Source organism: Pseudonaja textilis, chromosome 5 (genome assembly GCF_049901715.1).
Source record: "Pseudonaja textilis isolate UNSWEBS1 chromosome 5, rPseTex1.2, whole genome shotgun sequence".
NCBI classification, from domain to species: Eukaryota; Metazoa; Chordata; class Lepidosauria; order Squamata; family Elapidae; genus Pseudonaja; species Pseudonaja textilis.
The window spans coordinates 4,867,131-4,887,450 of NC_141994.1; the positions used below are offsets into that span (position 1 = coordinate 4,867,131).

Genomic DNA, 20,320 nt, shown 5'->3' on the forward strand with positions numbered 1-20,320 from the left:
ATTGTTGTGAGCTGGTCAAAAATATATGCATATAATACAGATTGCCATGGTTTCAAAAAGAAGGGTGTTTTGTCTTTTATTTTATTTTTTTGGTTGAAGAATAGATGACTCAACAGGTGCCTAGCAGAACAATATGACCAGTTTCTGTTAGGGAAATCCTTCCTACAAAAACAAATGCAGTTCTAAACTTTTAACACTTTAGGAATATGCAGAATCCTTTTTATGTTTAGGGAAGATAGCTGTTTTGTGTATGAAATACAGAAGTCTGTGTCTTGCAGATTAAACAGGAATATCCTCTATTTATGGATCAAAAGATAAATGAATGAACTTTACCATTTTCAGTGCAGTTCCCATTGTTTAGCTTTTGACTACTGCTGACTTGTCTCCTTTTCACCCCATACAACCTACAAGTCAAATAAGGCTGTTAATGTTTTTCTTTTAATTGCTTATCTTGTTACTAAAGAAGCAAATTGGAATCAAGTGAGATCAAAGAGAAAGAAATACTGAGAACAATTGGTGAGAACACAATTTGGTGCAATTGTAAAAATTGACACAAAATGAATTCATATTGCCAGTCTTTCTTTCTAATACTCATTGGACACTTTAAGAAACTTTAAGAAACAGAAAATAAGCTAATTGTTTTTCGTTCTTTCCTGGTGAAGCAAGAAAAAAATGTGCATGCACTATTTATTTAAAGTGGCAAATGATAACTATCACCAAGAAAATCAAAGAAAGATAGTAGAAGCACAATTACATTCTATATAGTAAAGAGGTCTTCTAAGATGCCTTAGGAGATGTAATTTATTTATATGAACCTATAATATTTAGAAGTTAAACTTTAGATTAACAAAGCAATCATTACCAAACCAGAAGGCTACAGAAATTGATAGATATCTATGCAAAGATGAGAAGCGACAGCAAGAAGAAGAATAACAAAAAAGAATCTGTAGAGGTTGTTATCAATTATTCTAGCAAATCTGGAGAAAGAGACAGTGGCCAACAGATTGGAAGAGGTTAATCTACATACCAATGCCAAAGAAGACTTAACAGAGTATGGAAAGTATTGCACAATACACCTAGTTTCACCCAAGAGTACACAATGCTTAAGGTTCAGCCAATAAAGATTAGAGTCCTACATAGAAAAGGAGATGCTAGATTCTTCAGATGGTCTTGCAAAAAGCTGAGACAGTATTGCACATGCACACTGGATAATTCAGAAAGTCAAAGAATACCAAAAGGAAATAAAAATGTGTTGTTGACTACAGGTAGTCCTTCACTTATGACCACAATTAAGCACAAAATTCCCATTTCCAAGCAAAATAGTTGTTAAGTGAGTCTTACTCAATTTTATCATCTATCTTACCACAATTGGTAAGTGAATCACTGTAATTGTTAAATTAGTAACACAGTTGTAAATCTAGCTTTCCCATTGACTTTGTTTGTCAGAAGGTGACAAAAGGGAATCACATGTCCCCAGGACACGGCTATCATTGTAAATACATGCTAGTTGCCAAGCATCCAAATTTTGATCATGTTACAACAGGAATGCTACAATGGTTGTAAGTGTGAAAATAGTCATAAGTAACTTTTTTCCATGCCAATGTAACTTTAAAGGGTCACTATATTGATTATGTTGACCACATCTATTATAGAATGTCCTTAAGAATATGGTAATCCAAGAAAATCTCATTGTCCTCATGTGAAATTATACACAGCAACAGGAAACCCTGAATCAAACAGAACATGGTGAAACAGACAGGTTTCATATCAACAAAGGAATGAGACAAGATTGTATATTGTAATCTTAGTTATGCAACCTGTATGCTGAATATATATTGACGGAGCCAAGTCTGGAAGAAGATGAGTGTGATTTTAAAATTGGAGGAAAAAACTTTAGTCACATGTCCTATGCTGATGGCACAACTCAGTTAGCCGAAAATGCAAACGATTTGAAAACTTTCATAATGGAAATCATGAAGAGCATGAAAAGTGTGATTAAGAGTAAATGTAAAGAAGGTAAAACTAATGACAACAGATAAAAGCAAACAACATTGAACTATCAATGAAGATATTGAACTAATGGGTAGTTTGCAAGGGGTACGGTTCCTTTCTCGATTGGGCACAGCTTATGAGGCTCCATTTGAGAAAAAATTGGAGAAAAAATTCCAAATTAAAAAAGCCAGAGGCTTGAACTCAGCTTTAGAGAAGTTTGGCCTCTCTTGCATGCTTCTTTAAGTATAAATCATTTTGCATCAGTGTTTTTGAGATGTTTCCTTTTTTCTGCCTTCACCTGTGTCCAAAATACCAGCCTGGCAAAACCATTTACCTGAATTACCAGAGAATTCAATGAGAAAGTTACCAATGGCGGTGAGAAGTGATTGAAAGCAAAAGGGTTAATGCTCAGGGCAGTTAAATTAGTCTGTTTGCTCTGCAACTGCAGAATTTTCCAAATCAACCAGTTTTTGCATTCCATTTCAGACCGAGGCAAAGGTCGTTTGCCAAGGTAAATGCCATCTCTGTGCAGTGTCCTTTTTCTCACCTTTCTCTCTTCCCTTTCTTTCCCTTCCCTCTTCTCTTCTCTCCTTCCTTCTTTCTTCCCTTCCATTCTCATCTCTCTCCTCCTATCCCCTCCCTTCCCTTTCCATTTCTTCCCCCTTTCTTTCTTTTTTTGATTCACCTTTCCTTTTCCCTTTCCTTTCTTCCTTCTCAACCCCTTTCTTACGCTTTCCTCTTTCCTTTCTTTTACATATATTTTTTTTCCTTTTCTTTCTATATATCTTATTTCCACTCCCTTTCTCTTACCCCATTTAAAGGCAGGAAATTCAAGATTTAAGGGAGCAAAATCTGGACCTTGTGAATGGACAAGAAACAGAAAGTGGCCCTGGCCAACCCCAGCCCGGCGCTTCCCCCGTGCATGCGCACAGGAGCAGAGGTGGTATTCAGCAGGTTCTGACCCAGTTCTGGAGAACCAGTAGTGGAAATTTTGAGTAGTTAGGAGAACCGGCAAATACCACCTCTGACTGGAGATTTTACAGTATCCTTCCCCTGCCATGCCCACAGAACCCGTAGTAAAAACGTTTGAATCCCACCACTGCACAGGAGGTGGTGTTGAGCTGGCCACACCTACCCAGCCATGCCCACTTGGCGGCTGTGAATAATCGTCATAGTCTTACATGCAACTGGCCCTTTGAGGGCAACCATAATGCTGATGCGGCCCTCAATAACATTTGAGTTTGACACCCCTGTTTTAGAGAGTCATTTAAGGCCGCATGGAGGTTTATCTGTGTCGTCAGGGCCACCTGAGTGGTACAAATGGCTGTGGAGACTTTATGGGACTGTTGAAAGGACTGTGTTGTAGTACAGACTGGAGATAGGTGATGTTATATCCCTCCCTCTCTTTTGAGGGAGGGCTGTTCAATTTTGACTTAGACCGCCTCTTCGAGCCCTCTTTCAACTAGCAGTCCTCTATGTCCAAAATGTGGAGTCTGCTGTCTTCAAGAAAGCAAGCGGCCTGTGTCTTTTAAATGCAGATAGACTGCTGACTCAAGTCCTGATGGATTTGTTCTCCTACACTGTGCCATGCGTCCATGAACCACTTGATGAAGTGTCCATGAACCACTTTGTGAAGCGTCCATGAACCACTTTGTGAAGCGTCCATGAACCACTTCGTGAAGCGTCCATGGACCACTTCGTGAAGCGTCCATGGACCACTTTGTGAAGCGTCCATGGACCACTTTGTGAAGCCTCCATGGACCACTTTGTGAAGCCTCCATGGACCACTTTGTGAAGCGTCCATGGACCACTTTGTGAAGCGTCCATGGACCACTTTGTGAAGCCTCCATGGACCGCTTTGTGAAGCATCCATGAACCGCTTTAGAAGCATCCATGAACCGCTTTGTGAAGCGTCCATGGACCACTTTAGAAGCGTCCATGGACCACTTTGTGAAGCGTCCATGGACCACTTTGTGAAGCGTCCATGGACCACTTTGTGAAGCCTCCATGGACCACTTTGTGAAGCGTCCATGGACCACTTTGTGAAGCGTCCATGAACCACTTTGTGAAGCCTCCATGAACCACTTTGTGAAGCATTTTTGAACCACTTTGTGAAGCCTCCATGAACCGCTTTGTGAAGCCTCCATGAACCGCTTTGTGAAGCCTCCATGAACCGCTTTGTGAAGCCTCCATTGTGAAGCCTCCATGAACCGCTTTGTGAAGCCTCCATGAACCGCTTTGAAGCCTCCATGAACCGCTTGTGAAGCCTCCATGAACCGCTCGTGAAGCATCCATGAACCGCTCGTGAAGCCTCCATGGACCACTTTGTGAAGCCTCCATGGACCACTTTGTGAAGGCCCATGGACCACTTTGTGAAGCCTCCATGAACCGCTGAAGCATCCATGAACCCGTGAAGCCTCCATGGACCGCTTGTGAAGCCTCCATGGACCACTTCGTGAAGCCTCCATGGACCACTTCGTGAAGCGTCCATGGACCACTTTGTGAAGCCTCCATGGACCACTTTATGAAGCGTCCATGAACCGCTTGTGAAGCCTCCATGGACCGCTTTGTGAAGTCTCCATGAACCGCTTGTGAAGCGTCCATGGACCACTTTGTGAAGCCTCCATGGACCACTTTGAAGCGTCCATGGACCACTTTGTGAAGCCTCCATGAACCGCTTTGTGAAGCATCCATGAACCGCTTTGTGAAGCCTCCATGGACCGCTTTGTGAAGCGTCCATGGACCACTTCGTGAAGCCTCCATGGACCACTTTGTGAAGCGTCCATGGACCACTTCGTGAAGCCTCCATGGACCACTTTATGAAGCGTCCATGAACCGCTTTGTGAAGCCTCCATGGACCGCTTTGTGAAGTCTCCATGAACCACTTTGTGAAGCTTCCATGAACCACTTTGTGAAGCGTCCATGGACCACTTCGTGAAGCCTCCACGAACCGCTTTGTGAAGCCTCCACGGACCACTTTGTGAAGCGTCCATGGACCACTTCGTGAAGCCTCCATGAACCGCTTTGTGAAGCGTTCACGAACCACTTCACAAACGCGCGGCACAACGTAGGAGAACAACTGGAAGAGAAGAGAAGCCAAGCTGTCTTCAAAGCAAAACCAGAAAGTCCAGCTGCCTCTTGAAAAAAAACACTTCGGGGACTCTTCGGATCAAGTTAAATCGAACGAAAGCGGGCTGACAGAACTTAGACGCTGCCTTTGCGAGCATGCGCGGCTACCGAGCGGGTCCGTCTGCCGCTTCCACCGGGCTCCGCCGCTCCTGTTCGCGGCGGCGGCGGCAACAGCAGCAGCAGCAGCAGCAGCTGAACTCGCGCGCGGAGGGCGTCGCTTGTGGAGGGGGACGGCGGTTGCTCTGAGGCGTGGTCTGGGCTTGCCCTCGTCTTGCCCGGCAGCGCCCTAGCGCGGGAGCCCCTGAGGGCAAAGGGAAGGGCACCGAGAGGTGTGTGTGTGGGGGAAGGGGGGTGCGTCCCCGTCCGCAGCCCAGGGATTGCTCCGCCGGACCCGAAGGCGAGCGACCATGGGGCTGGAGAAAGAGAAAGCCGACACCAAAATCTTCATGGATGAAGGCGGCTTCAATCGGGACGGGAGTCCGACGGAGACCGACGGACCTCTGGAGAAACCGCCCGACCGGGACCCGCACGGGATTAACAGCCACCTGAAGGTGAGGTGTGTGTGTGTGGGGGGGCGGTGGTAGGGGGCGCCCTGATTCCCGCGCAAACTCTCGGCCTCCCCTCCCTTTCCCCCCCGCCCCTCCCATTTTGAATGCCGCCTTCGAGCCCCCTTGGAGGAAACGGAGCGTTTTCTCCGGATGCCATTTAAGGCGAATTGAGCGCGTGGGATTCCTCCCACCCACCCACCCACCCACCCGATTCCAGCCTTGGGCGAAATCCTCCCCGGTCTGCCATTTGGGGGGTGCCGGTTTCCTCGCTCTTCAGGGGAAAAGGCGAGGAAAGTATTTGGGCTCGGAGATAGTTTCTGAGTTCCCGAGTGTAGCCCCCCCCTCCTTTCGAACCCCACACCCTTCTCAAGCCTTCCACGCTAAATCAGCCAGATTCTTCCAGAACAATTAACAAAAGCAACAACCAACAAAAGCAACCAACAGGTTGTTACTGTTGCCTGTTTGTTGCCTGGCCGGCTTTCCTTTCCCCTCCCAGTGAAGTCTCCGCTCTCTGCAATTTCGGAGGAGAAGCTGTTGCTTGCTAGGACTCATCCTCGTTTTTCTCCCCTCTCTTCCAGCTGGGCTTTGAGGACGTGATCGCGGAGCCTGCCTCCACGCACTCTTTCGATAAAGTCTGGGTCTGCAGCCACGCTCTCTTTGAGCTCAGCAAGTACCTGATCTATAAGCTCCTGACTTTTGTCTTTGCCCTCCCCTTGGCCCTGGTGGCGGGGCTTCTTTTCGCTGTGCTCAGTTGCCTGCACATCTGGTAAGAAAGAATTCCTACGGAAATGTGTGAATCGTTTGCACCCTGTGAAGGGGCCAAATGCAACCAGTCACCTCTCGGGATCCCCAATATTGCAAAGAGTAAGGTTAGATTGATTTTAGGCTTTGCAGTCTAATTGCATTCTGTTTACTGCAAAATATATGTATGTGTGTGTGTATATATATTCTTATTATATATATATTATATATATATTCTTAAGTTTTATGGATTACTATGGTATCGCTTGTAGATATATATATATTATTTAAGTTTTCGTGGTAGATGCATTCAGCGTCATTGTAGTTGTGCTTTTGTTGTAGCAACGTTTGGCAGAATCTCATCTGCCATCATCAGGCCTGAGATTCTGCCGAAACGTTGCTACAACTTTAAAAGCACAACTACAATGACGTGGGAAAATACCCGAACAAAGCTGAATGCCATACATACATACATATATACATATACACATACTGAGTGGATATGCTTAATATGTCTAATGAATGCCAATTAGATGGAATGCAAAGAGTAATGTTAGAGTGATTTTAGGCTTTGCAGTCTAATTGCATTCCATTTACTGCAAATATGTGTGTGTGTGTATGTGTGTGTGTGTGTGTGTATATATATATATATATATATATATATATATATATATATATATATATATATATATATATATATATAATGGATATGCTTATATATAATGAATGGATATGCTTAATATGTCTAATGAATGCCAATGCGATGGAGTTTAGCATCACAGGGTGCCATCTTACCCTGTGCCCAGCTGGCTGCAGATTGGAAGGTCAAAAAAAAGAAGAGATATTGGATGGCAGGGCTGGGGAGAAAAGGTTGCATCTATTTCCTGGCTGGTTGGTTTCCTTTTCTCTTCAAAACAAAGACATCTTTTATCTTCCTCTGCTTACAATGAGAATATATTTAGAACAGGTCTCATATCATTCTCTGGCCAGGCATACAGAAGAATGGCAGGATTGCTTCATTCCCTACCATATCCTTTGGGAAGAATTTTGTGGAGGGTGGGATTTCCCAACCTCAAAATTTTAACGGATCCAACAAATAAAAATCTGCAGTAGCCCTAAACAGGGGACACAATCCTATATTGAAATTTTTTTTTCTCCAACAAAATGGTTGGTGCTCTTTTTCTCACTATGGTGAGGTTCTCAGATCGGTTCTTTAGTATCTTAGATGTTGCTTCAGGACCAGTGCAGCTTTGATTTGCAAAATCCTTTAAAGTAATTATTTATGAAATGACCGTGGTTTAACTTAGGTCAAATTCATATACATGCCTGTGCCCTTTTTTTGGCTTTTCCTTGCAATGGTTGATGCCTGAATGTGCATATGTGCTGTCTTATGAAACACTCTATTTGAGATATCATCGAGGGAAGCATTCATGGTGGCTATTTGCACATACATATTCTTTCAACTACAGTCATTTAGGTGAAAAACACACATGAGGAGCAGAAATTGTTTTTAAACAATTGGCACTCTTTCCCAGAAAGCTTAATTAAACCCTGTCTCCCAAGGACCCCTTATTTATTTATTAATGTACCTACGTATTTACTTAATATGTGTAGAACACCCACCCACTTAAGGAACGGACACCGTTATTCACATATGTTTCCAGAGTAAAGAGATATCTTGCCATAATCCATAAAATAAGCTGATTGTGACATCAGTTTGTTAACTGTGAGCCTCCAACTTTTCAGTCTGTATGTATGTGAAAGATGCAGAAAGTGTATGCATGTTGTTTGATGCAAGATGCACAACCGTGACAACGCTATCAAAAGGAATTATTGAGAAGTCCTTTTAACGGGTGTTGAATCCCTGTACTTCAACCATGACTGTAAATTATCTCACTGAAAATATATCTCCTTATAAGGCATTACTATGGCACAAATATAGGAAAGCGGTTTTCTACATTGTGAGCATTTTGTGAGCATAAACCCTTCCAAGACTGCATTCAAGATACTAACTATTTCAGAAGGGATGTGTTCAATAAACCAGAAAGTGGAAATATTTCATTAATGGGGTTTTTAACATCCAGAAAAGACTATCTCTAGGCTTATTTAAGGCTTTTTGTGCTATCATTTAAATATAATTCAAGTATAGATTGTAAGCTTTTAAGCAAGCTGATTTGCTATGGTTGACAATTTCAAAAATTCTATGATCACTGAAGAAAGGTGATACTTGGCACATTTTATAAGTTTTGGGTCAAGTGTAGTCTATCCCATGGTTATCAAGTTCTTGATTATATTCTTGGAATTGCATTATCTCTCTTTGTTTCATGGAACCTAGACAGAACTGCTTTATTCTAATTAAAACAGTGGTGTAATTAGCATTTCTTAGCCTGGAATGTGTTAGACTTTCTTCATGATTTTCAGTCAGCATAGTTCAAATTCTTATTGACCAGCAAAAATCTACATGTCATTTTGAAGTAGATTTTTTTAAAGATGGCTTTCAGAGGCAATTTTTCAATAAATGTTAAGAAATATCCAACATTACCTGTTCCCCAAAATTGACCTGCATTTCTGCAGACTATACATGGTCAGCCTTGAAGATTTGGTCAAAGTGATAAAAAGACAGAATGCGGTCATGGGATTGTGTTTTGGGCACTTAGCAACTAGTCCACATTTATGGTCAATTACACATCCCACAGTTATATGATTATGATTTATGGAGATTTTTTTTTTCCCCAAAAGCTGGCATTTACTTCTGGTTTCTGAGGGGAAATGTCCACTTAATGATCATGGTGCTCATTTAACAAGTGCAATATTCACTTAACAACAGCCCCGAAAGGTCATAAAATAGGGCACAATCCCATAGTGACTTGCTTAATGACTTACTACTATAATTCAGGGCTTAATTACTCTCTCTCTCTCACACGCACACACCCACACACACACAGAGGGAGGGAGGGAGAGATGGCATACTGACAAATCTCAGAAGTGATGCTACTATTATGGAGGCCATTTGGAGTGAAAAATTCATCAGTTGGATATTACCACCGAGAAGCTCTTTCTGTAATGAAGCAGTAAGCACGTCTTCCTTCACATACATGGTCCCAATCTAGCTCATATTTTCATATTAAAAAAATCAGAGAATCCAAAGCATGTTTCATAACTGAATTCCCCTGGGAAGGTGCAAAGGCTGTGTCAAGCAAGTCTGCTTTTATAGCCCCTACCCATAGGAACAGAGCATTTAAGGTCATTTCACTGTTTTACTAGGACCTTTTAGGACTCCCCAAAGGGTGGTTTCCCATTCCAGTAATGCTTGCCCAAAAATCTGAAGGCTGAGTCAGGTGAATGGACACGTGAGACCATTGTTCTGCCTTCCTGTGGAATCCCTTTGGTTAAGGAGTGTGCAACTGTTGCTTGTTTTGAGGGCAGGGTAGTGAATTTTTCTCAAATGCTCCCAATGTCCTTTGGGAAAGAGCCAAAGTAACTCCAGTTTGTGGATTACATCCACCAATGCACAACAGACATAAACACACACCTTGCTTCATGCAGTTTCATAAGCGATTGCAATTCTAGTGCCACGTTTTGTTTCTTCGCCTTCAAAACAAGAGGTTTTATTATTTACCAGTTTTAAGGCGATAGCTGTTGGAGGTTGAATTACCACCATGGGTAGAGAAGCACTTTTGAAACCATCAGTCAGAAAGCATTGCTGACGTGCCAACAGAGAGGAGTTGTTACACTGTTAGCCTGCCAAAAATTTAAAGGAGAACTTGACCTCGCATTCCTTCTGCACCCAGAACGCACCCTGAATGAAGAAAGAATTACACACCCACATTGGAGAACAGAGAGCTTCACCTCTCCATGAACTGAATTAAGAGCATGCACAAAAAAATAACTTCATCAGGCTTGGAGGATAATTGAAAGATTTTTTTTTTAAAAAAAAATCATAATCATGAGAATAGAGTAATTTGTTCTTTTAAAGCTATGGTTTCTATTTTAATTTAATTGGGACCTTTAACTTATTGTACCCTTTTGTAGGCTTTTGTTATACTTGTGGCCATAGTTACATTATCTGTTAGGCATAAAAGAATAACTTGAACCCGTGCCAATGCCAACCACTTTGAATGAGCTGTTTGCAAGCATGATCTAGCAAAGCTGCCGCTCTGCATTCTTCTGTCGACTAGATAGATCTTTCTCCTTCCTTTAGTTGCAGAGTTCAATTTAGGAAGAAATGTCAAGAGGTACATTGCAAGTCCTGTATGAATATTTGCGTATTCTTTAAAATAGATCCTTGTGGTATATGCTTGGCGTTGGCAGTAATTATGTAAACTATTGATTCATTATCAATGTCTCCAGTAAAAGATGCCAAATTCTGTCTGTAATGATATGGATAAGATGGAAACCTAAATTACTGAAATGAAAACAAGAATGTTAATGCACTGCAGACTTATTATTTTATTCTTGTTTCCTGGGAGGGTTGAAAGAAATTTCCTAGATCCTCCTCACTTTTATGGGTTTGGCTATTGTAACCATGCCAAAGATAAATCAAACTTGTGATTAGTTGCTTGCCTGTTTGGCCCTCGGGCCCCAATTTGTGGATGCAAAATCGTGGGGACGTTTTGACAGAAATTTCAAGGGGAAAAACAGGAATCTTAAGACTTGCAGAAATACCCACTGTACCCCTTGAAAAAAATACCTTCAAAATGCAGATTGAACTTTCCTATTTGTTTTCTGAAAAGGATGAAGAAATCATTCTATAGTTCTAGCAGAAAGAAGGAAGAAAGGAGGACAGGTTTTTTTACAGCTTGGCAGAAATTATTAGAGAACACAAGATAGAATATTAGCAATATGCTTATAAAATGCTGTAAAATTTGTTAATCTTTATTATACCAAAGTGGATATGTGAATAAAATTTATTTTGTCTGTAAACATAATCAGATTGTCAGTACTTTATCAGACCTATTTAATGTGATTGAAATGTAATAATGTTTGAGTAAATATTACCTAGATTAAGGTGGATGTACTCTCTCACTTGGGGTTTATACTGTCTTTTGAGTTTTAACCATTTTAATTCTGATTTTTCTATTTTAAAATGTATGTTTTTATGCATGCATTGTTCTTTACCAATTATTGTACGACACCCAAAGTCACTTTTCATGAGATGGGTAGCTATATAAATTTAATTAATAAATAAAGGGATATTAATTGCACCAAATTGCAACACAGGTGCTTCTAACCCAATTGAAAGATTTTGTAGGCACCTGTAACCTACAGTAGGACCAATTCTATCTTCCTGCCTATGTACTAAAATTATCTCTTATTCGGGATGTTTCAGATTTACTCACCTTCATTACAAAGGTAACAAAGTTTAAGAAATGATTGCTAACACGTCTCTCCTTTTTTGCCTAGGGTTGTGATGCCATTCATAAAGTCTATCCTTTTGATCTTGCCACCCATGCAAGCTGTATGGAAGAGCCTGACAGATGTTTTCATTGCACCAGTGTGTCACAGCATGGGACGGTGCTTTTCAGCAATCAACATACATCTGGACCAAGCGTGAACAATTTGGATCCAATGCTATTTTAGTCTTAAGTGCTATTAAAGTCTCCTTATTGGTATAATATAGAGACACGTAAGCATTCATTCCAAAGCTACTGCTGTTTAAAGGGATGACATTTCCGCCCTTCAGCTGGGTTGCACTTTTTATGGGGGGCGCAAAGCTTGCTTTGGGGACAGGGAAGATATACCAATATTGTAACTAAAAGATAACAAGTGACACTTAACAATGTTAAGGTAATGGTACTTCTAATGCTTGGTTTCCATAAATGTGTTGTGGATAACTAAGGAGGCCAACTTGAGGTGTGTCAATCAAATTTTCATCTATTGTATTACTCAAAATCTCCTGGAAATCATTCTACCAATAGATTTGACATATTTATTGATGTTAGGCTATACAACTCTTAGAAATAAGAACAGAATGTAAAGGATTACTTTTCAAGAGTTTCCTTATTTGAATTCTGCTGGTCAGCATTTCTAGCCACATAAACAGCTAGGTCTGTTCGTAAATAGATTCTATAATCTATCAGCTTCTTGAACTGTGTAACCTCATAGGATACAGGTAGTCCTCGACTTACAACTACAATTGAGCCCAACATTTCTGTTACTAAGTGAAACATTGGTTAATTTTGCCCTATTTTGCAGCCTTTCTTGCCATAGTTGTTAAATGAATCACTGCAGTTGTTAAATTAGTGACATGGTTGTTACGTGAATCTGGCTTCCCCACAAACGGTCACAAACTGTGATCACATGACCCCAGACACTGCAACTTTCAGAAATATGAGTCAGTTGCCAAGCGTCTCAATTTGACCACGAAGATGCTGCAACGGTCATAAGGATGAAAAATGATCCTGTCACTTTTTTCAGTGCCACTGTAACACTGAAGAGTCACTAAATGAACCATTGTAAGTCGAGGACTACCTGTAATTCATATTTCAAGTACTGACAGTTTCCCAAACCCATGGATTTCTAACACAATAAGACTTAAAACCTGGTAGAATCCATGCACTTTCACCTTCCGTGAACACTAAAGGTGAAATTTCGACGATTGCTTAGAGAGCAGCAGGTCAGAAATATTTATAGTACAACACAAGCAAAAACAGTTTACGTGGGCACAGCCATTTGAGAAACTTAATACAATATTGCCTGCAAGTCATTGGGGCCCCTTTCCCCTGTTTTTAATGCTTAAAAATATTTTGGAACATATATACAGCTGTACAAATTTCCAAATAACAGAAGAATTCATGCAATCATTTTTATCTTCCTTTGCATGAATGTGTATAGGAAAGATCTCGCAGAACTTCTGAATTAGAATAGATAACCAGGTATATGCCTCATGGGAGGAGGGAGGTTATAAGGGATATCTTTTAAGAGGATTTGAGCGTTTCCAAAATTCTGTAAAAGTTGTGAATTCAAAAGAGTTGTATAGCAAGTAGACAGAAAGCTTAGCAGATAAAGGATACTGGCTGAATACTTTTTGTACAGCTCTGTGGATATTCCTAAGTACAGTATCAGAAGAAAAACATTAAAATGAGATGTTGATCTGAGAGGAGAGATTATGCTATATTTAATTAAACTTTTTTTTTTTTGTATATATTGTGTTTTGTATGTAAATGACAAAGTAAAAGGTTATCTTGAAGTATTCTTCTGATCTTGCCAAATGGTTATTCTAAAAACATGGACTACTTCAGCCAGTGGTCTGCTCTAGAGATCTGCCTTGCATGGAAAGACAATTTCATGCAGGCAAGATAGAAAGAGCAGGCCGTCCAGTGAGGTTGAATTCTATACAAAGAACCAAGCACAGCACTTACTGTGCCTGGAAACTAAGCATCTCACATAGAACTAAGAAATTTGTAGATACTCCTTTCTACACTAGGATGTGCAAATACTTAATCTACAAGCACTGCTCTTACTTTGTGCAATATTTATATACATTTTAAACACACAGACGTTCAATTAGCTGTATTAATCAAAGAACCTTTGATTAAGTTATATAAAACTTCCATTGAAATGTACAGGCTCAATTCAAAACATATGCAATTCGTGTAATTTACCTTTAATGCTTCAAACAACCTAGGCAACAATTCTATAGTATGCATTTTAAAGACTTTTATTAAAGTGGTTGATACAACATTCAATTTTTTTCTGTCTTTATGGTAGAATATAAATATTGTACTTCTCATAATAAATATATTACTGGTATAGAGCTAGAAGGATGTTCTCTTGCAAAGACCATTTATTTAGTTAAAATTTATTATAGTCATAGACAAACATTGCAGAAATAGGTATGTCAATTCAATTGCCAAGTGGATTCACTTTTAACAAAGTTAAAAAGCGATATAATGCCCATGACCACCCTTACTGAAGTATCAATGGAATGCTGGCCATCTGCCAAGATCCTTTTTACATCTGACTTAAAAGAAAACAAAAAAAGTGAATGGTTGGGAGAAAAAGACAAAATTTACAAAGTTTCATTTTAATGCATGCCAATTAGTATACAGTACATTCAAAGTGACAAAGCTATTCTAAGTCTAAGACAGCGAAATACAGTAGGACAGGCCAGTCCATGCTGCGCTTAGCATATATATATATATAACACTCGGATACTGCTATTGTGTCGCCGCTAATTCTTCTTTTCTCTAGACTGGCTATACCCAATTCCAAAACATTATTCATGTTTTTTTCTTTCTCCAGGCCTTTAATCATCTTAGTTGCTCTTCTTTGCACTTTTTCCAAAGTCTCAACCGCAGTTTTGTAATGAGGTGACCAAAACTAGATGCAGTATACTCCAGGTGTAGCCTTTTACTAAGGCTTTATAGAGCGGTACTAATACTTTATGCGGTTTTGATCCTACGCTTCTGTTTATACAACCAAGGATTTTATTCGCTTTTTTGGCTACTGCTACACACTACTGTCTAAGTGATCATCCACTAGGGCTCCAGGATCCCTCTCATATTTACTGTTTTTGAGCCAGTAAACTCTACTTGTTCCTTTGGTTTTTCCTGCCTAGGTGTAAAACTTCGCTTTTCTCCACATTAAATTTCATGTTAATGGAGAGGGCCCATTGTTCAAGATCTTTTTGGATCCTGAGCTTGTCTTCTGGGCTGTTGGCTATTCCTGCCAGTTTAGTGTCATCTGCTAATTGGATGAGTTCTCCTTTTATACTGTAGTATAATATAGCATAGCATAGCATACATAGCATAGCATAGCATAGCATAGCATACATTACATAGCTTAGCATAGCATAGCATAGCATAGTTTTATATATATATATATATAAACACATTAAGTGATTTACCCTTGCCTTTCATGGCACATCAAATTGGTGCCTGAGCAAAAATAATTGGGCAAAAGAGCTATGGTTCTAGAAAAAAGCAATTTGTGTGGGTATCACAAAGCAGTGTATCACAAGATCAGTGTTGTTCATACACTGCAAAAAAAAAAAAAAAACCATAGAGAATGTTTTAAAAGGCTTTGGAAAATCAATCAGATTGGGTTTGACCTCCAGGTCTAATATAGATGTGAAACGTGGAATAATTTGTATTTTCAAAGTCCTTTTAATGAGATTATAAAGATCTCGTTAACTGCAATAGAATATTTTATTTATATATTCAACAAAGCAGACACTAAGTGAAGTTAAATTTTTAACACAGGACATTTATATCCTATCCATCCTCTCTGTGTGTTTAAATAATGCATATCACCTTCTTTGGTTTCTGGGATAATAATTTGGGAAATGATGACAAGTCTTCAGAATCATCCCTTTCTGTCAAACTGTTGTAGACTCACTGTCATGATACAAAATGAGACATCATCCCTTCAAGGAAACTGAAAAAAAAAATATTAAAAAAATATCAAATGTTGGTATCGTTTCTACTTATAGCCCTTTGAATGTTGCTGGACTACAATTCCATCAACCTCAGCTAACATAGACTACAGTAGGGAATTATGGGAGATGAACTTCAGCAATATCTTATACATTCTTCCAATCCTTTGGGGCACTAGAACATCACTGAGTGGGACACTTTCCTACAGCATGATGGCAATGTACAGAAATCGGGAGAAATAGGGGCACCTGGTATAATATGTTGTCTCTAGGCCAGGAGGGGTACGAAATATGTCAGTGTAATTGTTGCTTTTTCAACAACCGTTGACAGGCTGGGAATCATTTAGCTGGAGCAGAAGGACACTTTGACTTAGCCAACGTTGCTGGCCCCTTCCTGTCCGTCATTTACCGATGCTCTTGCCAACGTGCCACACAAGGAATCTGATAACGTAGCTTCTTTCCAAATCTTTCGCGCAATCGGTTGACTTGACTTGAGTTTCTGATTCTCAGTGAGGTACCCTTTAACAATATCAAGTGAAAGTGAAGTTTATTTCTGGGTTTATTTTATTTGCTCCTAATAGAATAACTGGAAATGGAATGCCATTATTCCCTTCATACGTTTGTTTCCCCGCTTCATTTAATTACTAGCTGGATCCAGTATTTTCTGTGTTCTAATTCAGCATTAATTTATTAGCCGTACCCGGCTGCTGAAAGAATGGTATTCACCAGAGAAAAGCTTGGAGGGAGGAATCTGATTTTATTAAGTCTTTTTCTAGGGAATTCTTTGACTTCCAGTCTACCTTACTCTCCTGATATTACTTGGTGGTCTCCCATCCAATGTAACCCGTGCTAATTCTGCTCTATCTCCAAAGCCCAGACAGGGTAATCTAGAATCTATTGCACGTTGCAGCTTTATCTAGAAAATCAGTGCTATTAGGACTTCTATTAAGATCCTGACCCCAAAAATGCTTGCCACACCCTGTCTACAGGATTCCTAGACCCACATCACTGTTACGGGACTATCTTCTAAGCGAATGGTGATGTGGAAATGCGATAAGCAAATGAACAAATATGGCATCTCATTGACTCTCTTGTGTTATCTAGTAGACAGAACCATTCTGTTAACTGCATGACTCTTGATGCCACAGCAGTTAAGAGTGCACTACTATAGGCTACTTCTGCTGACTGTTGGCTGCCTGCAATTTGGCAGTTCAAATCTCACCAGGCTCAAGGCTGACTCAGATTTCCATCCTTCCAAGGTGGGTAAAAGGAGGACCCAAATTCTTGGGGCAGTATTCTGACTCTGTAAACCACTTTGAGAGGGCTGTAAAACACTGTGAAGCGGTATATAAGTCTAAGTGCTATTGCTATCTCACAACTCTGTGCAACATACAGCAAAGGACCCCCAGAGACGTATATAGTGTATATATACGTATACACACATATACGTATATATACAGTATATATTGTAGCGATTGTTTGCCTTCACTGGATCTAAAGAAGCTGACACACACTTTATTGAAGACAATCCATACTCTTAGTCGTATTTTATTCTCTTTTCAAGGATGTGTTGTTTATCTCTTATTTTTCCTTCAGCAAATAATTGGTAGAAAAGAATGGAGGCGTTTCCATAAAGGTGGCTTTACAGGCTGTCAGTTCAAAGGCATTCTAGCCGTTATATTTGAACATAAATTGAAATTTGCTCCAGTGAGCATTCTGTTGAACGGGGATACATGGAAGCTACATTCATATTATGGTGCCTGCTCTACTCCATAAATAAGGCAGCTGAAAGGTATCATTTATTTCAGAAGGGAATTGGCTCTGCTTTCTAGATATAAAAATGTTGGTTAATGCAACTATAACTGCAACTGCTCTTCTAGATCTTAGTGATGTATTTCGTTTATCACAAATTATTTCAAATATCTGCATTCCTTTTATACCCATATTTCACAACGGACTTTAAATATGCATATTTGACCACTTTACCAGACATCACAGTTCCTCCTAGCATGTCCTGGAATTCATCTAAACAAAGATAAACTGTGCCAGCATGAAACTGTCTCTTGAAATCTTGCACGGTGATTAGAAAAAAAACCAACAACCAGCACCAAACAAAAAACAGCTACATAGGATTTTAAAGTTCTGACAAATATTAACGTTTACTGAATTTTTATGCCTAATGCAAATAATTAATAATTAAACGAGGGAGGGAGAGAGGGAGGGAGGGAAGGAAGGAAGGAAGGAAGGAAGGAAGGAAGGAAGGAAGGAAGGAAGGAAGGAAGGAAGGAAGGAAGTTAGTTTTGAAGCTCAGAAATTCACTGAATTGAGATTAGGATAAATAAAGGTTTGCCTGCCATCACATTTTTCTGGTGACCCATCCAGCTCTTCAGGGAAAGCACTTTTTTCAGATATTCCCTATAAACTAAGGATCAAGTAGCTTTTAAGGAGGAAAAAAGACATTTAAATATTGTTTTCATAAAGAGCTTGTCTGACAGCAACTTTCCGGAGCCAAATCTTGGCCATTTCATCCTCCTTAGTTCTCGGTTTTTACTATGGTAAATTATTTCATATAGCTCTTTTTAACAAACTTTGCTGTTCCTGGATTGTATGTTGGTCTTTTTAGCCCATGGGGAAAAGGCTTGAAGTGCTTATGGTAAAAGATTTTTCAGTATTTATTACTGACTATTTGCATCTGGGGTGTGGCAAAATTCTCCCACTTAGAAGCCTAGAAGAAATCAAGTTATCATAAATAAAGGTGCTGCCCTCTGGACAATTCCGATAACTTTTGGGGCTAAAACTCTTCAAATATGAACCTGCCTTTAGAAGTTATTTAAAGATTACCAGGATGGCTCCGCAAACCCATGATTTATGCAGACTTATCCTTTGGGGTGGGTAGTTGGGAGGGATGAGCATAGCAGGGCTGGGTTCAGTTGAGGTTGGGCTACTGTGGAAATACCATAATTCACAATCCTTCTGTATCCACTCACTGGATTCAGTCTTGACACAAAGAAAACCGCACAGTGAATCTGAAATACCAGCACAGGAACCTAGGAAAGGGAGCGGTCTCCTTAAAGAATGCGGGTTCTGGAATACGTTGCACGAATGAAACAGAGACGTAAAATCATTAGACGGGTCCAACGTTAGTCTTATTACCAGCAGGCCACTGAAATCAACTTTGTGATTTCGTGTGTGGGTTGTTTTGTGTGGTTTCTATTCAGTTTCGACTCCTGGTGACTATACGAGTGTCGCTTTCTTGGCAAACCTTTTCAGACCTTGCCTTTTTTCCTGGGGTTTGAAGGAGAAGAGACCGGCCCCCAAATCCCACAGCTAGCTTCTCCACGCAGGACTAGAATCCGCAGCCTTCTATTTTTAGCCCAGTGCCTTTCAGACCCTGCGCCGATTTGACTCTCATTACAGCCAGTGGAATGACTGAATCCAGAGCAGCTTGTTTATCCTAACTAAACAAGATCAAATTCATTGCCCAGTGTATAAACTGGACAGCCAGATGTTTGATTCAAATCCCAGGATTTTGCTGGAAGGTTGGATCCAGTGGCCCAGCTGTCCTCTTCTAAGTCTCTACGCTGCCTCTCTGCCTACTTCGCTTCCTTGAAGCTCCTTCCGTACACTTTTTATTTTGCTGCCAGCAACCACACCCTGGATTCCACAGCTTTCAATGTGAGCAAAACAGTTTTGGGGCCTCTCTCCCTCTTCTCTGCCGTTCGTGCCCTTTAAAATACCTGTGCGTTACCAGCCAACCCCGTATGCCCTTTAAACGACCGTTTCCAATACCAAATGCAATCCAGGTGGTAAAAAAATACCTTTGTAGGCAACACATTTTCTGCTTCTGCTGTTTATGGTACCCATCCATAGCTTACATTTAATAAAACACCACGAAGAAGAAACCAGCTCTTTAATGTAATCATATGCAGACTGTACTAATTATGGAAGCAAGGGGGGGGGGGGTTGTTTGAGGGAGGGGGGGGAGAAGGAGAGAGAACCAAGGAAATAGAAACATTCTGAAATGGAGCAGCCCGGAACGGAAGGTCCCCATGTGGCTGGCACTGAGGGAAGCCCAGGTTTCCAAAGCTGGAAGGTTTTTCCGTGCAGAACCAGCTTCGTAATGACACTCAAGTTTTGATCCGGCTCAAATGGCCAACTCTTTCCCCTCCCTCCCTCTCCCTTCCTCCTCCCTCTCCCTCCCTCTTTCTCCCTCCTTCCCTCCCTCTCTCTCTCCCTCCCTCTCTCCTTCTCTCTCTTTCCCTCCCTCCCTCTCCCTTTCTCTCCCTTCCTCCTCCCTCTCCCTCCCTCTCTCTCCCTGCCTCCCTCCTCCCCCTCCTTTCTCTCCCCCCCTCCCTCCCTCCTTCCCCTCCCTCCCTCCTCCTCCCCTCTCCCTCTCTCTCTCCCTCCCTCTCCTTCCCTCCTCTCTCTCTCCCCCTCCTCCCCTCTCCCTCTCTTTCCCTCCCTCCCTCTCTCTCTCTCTCTTTCCCTCCTCCTCCCTCCCTCTCTCCTTTCTCCCTCCCTCTCCTCCTCCTCT

The 20,320-nt window shown here is 40.8% G+C and overlaps 1 protein-coding gene across 1 annotated transcript; it reads left to right on the plus strand.

Annotated features, from left to right (window-relative positions):
• The first annotated feature begins 5,266 nt into the window (after positions 1–5,266).
• Positions 5,267–14,098, plus strand: CAV2 (caveolin 2). Its single transcript, XM_087934010.1, has 3 exons — positions 5,267–5,672; positions 6,248–6,435; positions 11,814–14,098. Exons 1-3 carry the CDS (start codon positions 5,529–5,531, stop codon positions 11,962–11,964), a joined length of 483 nt encoding a protein of 160 aa, XP_087790136.1. The 5' UTR covers positions 5,267–5,528; the 3' UTR covers positions 11,965–14,098.
• The last annotated feature ends 6,222 nt before the right edge of the window (positions 14,099–20,320 follow it).

What these genes read in the sequence shown, in the direction of transcription:
- CAV2 (XM_087934010.1), top strand. Translation starts at nt 5,529, where the DNA reads ATGGGGCTGGAGAAAGAGAAAGCCGACACCAAAATCTTCATGGATGAA. An exon ending in GGATTAACAGCCACCTGAAG is followed by an intron (nt 5,673 to 6,247) that starts GTGAGGTGTGTG and finishes CCTCTCTTCCAG; the next exon opens with CTGGGCTTTGAGGACGTGAT. An exon ending in CTCAGTTGCCTGCACATCTG is followed by an intron (nt 6,436 to 11,813) that starts GTAAGAAAGAAT and finishes TTTTTTGCCTAG; the next exon opens with GGTTGTGATGCCATTCATAA.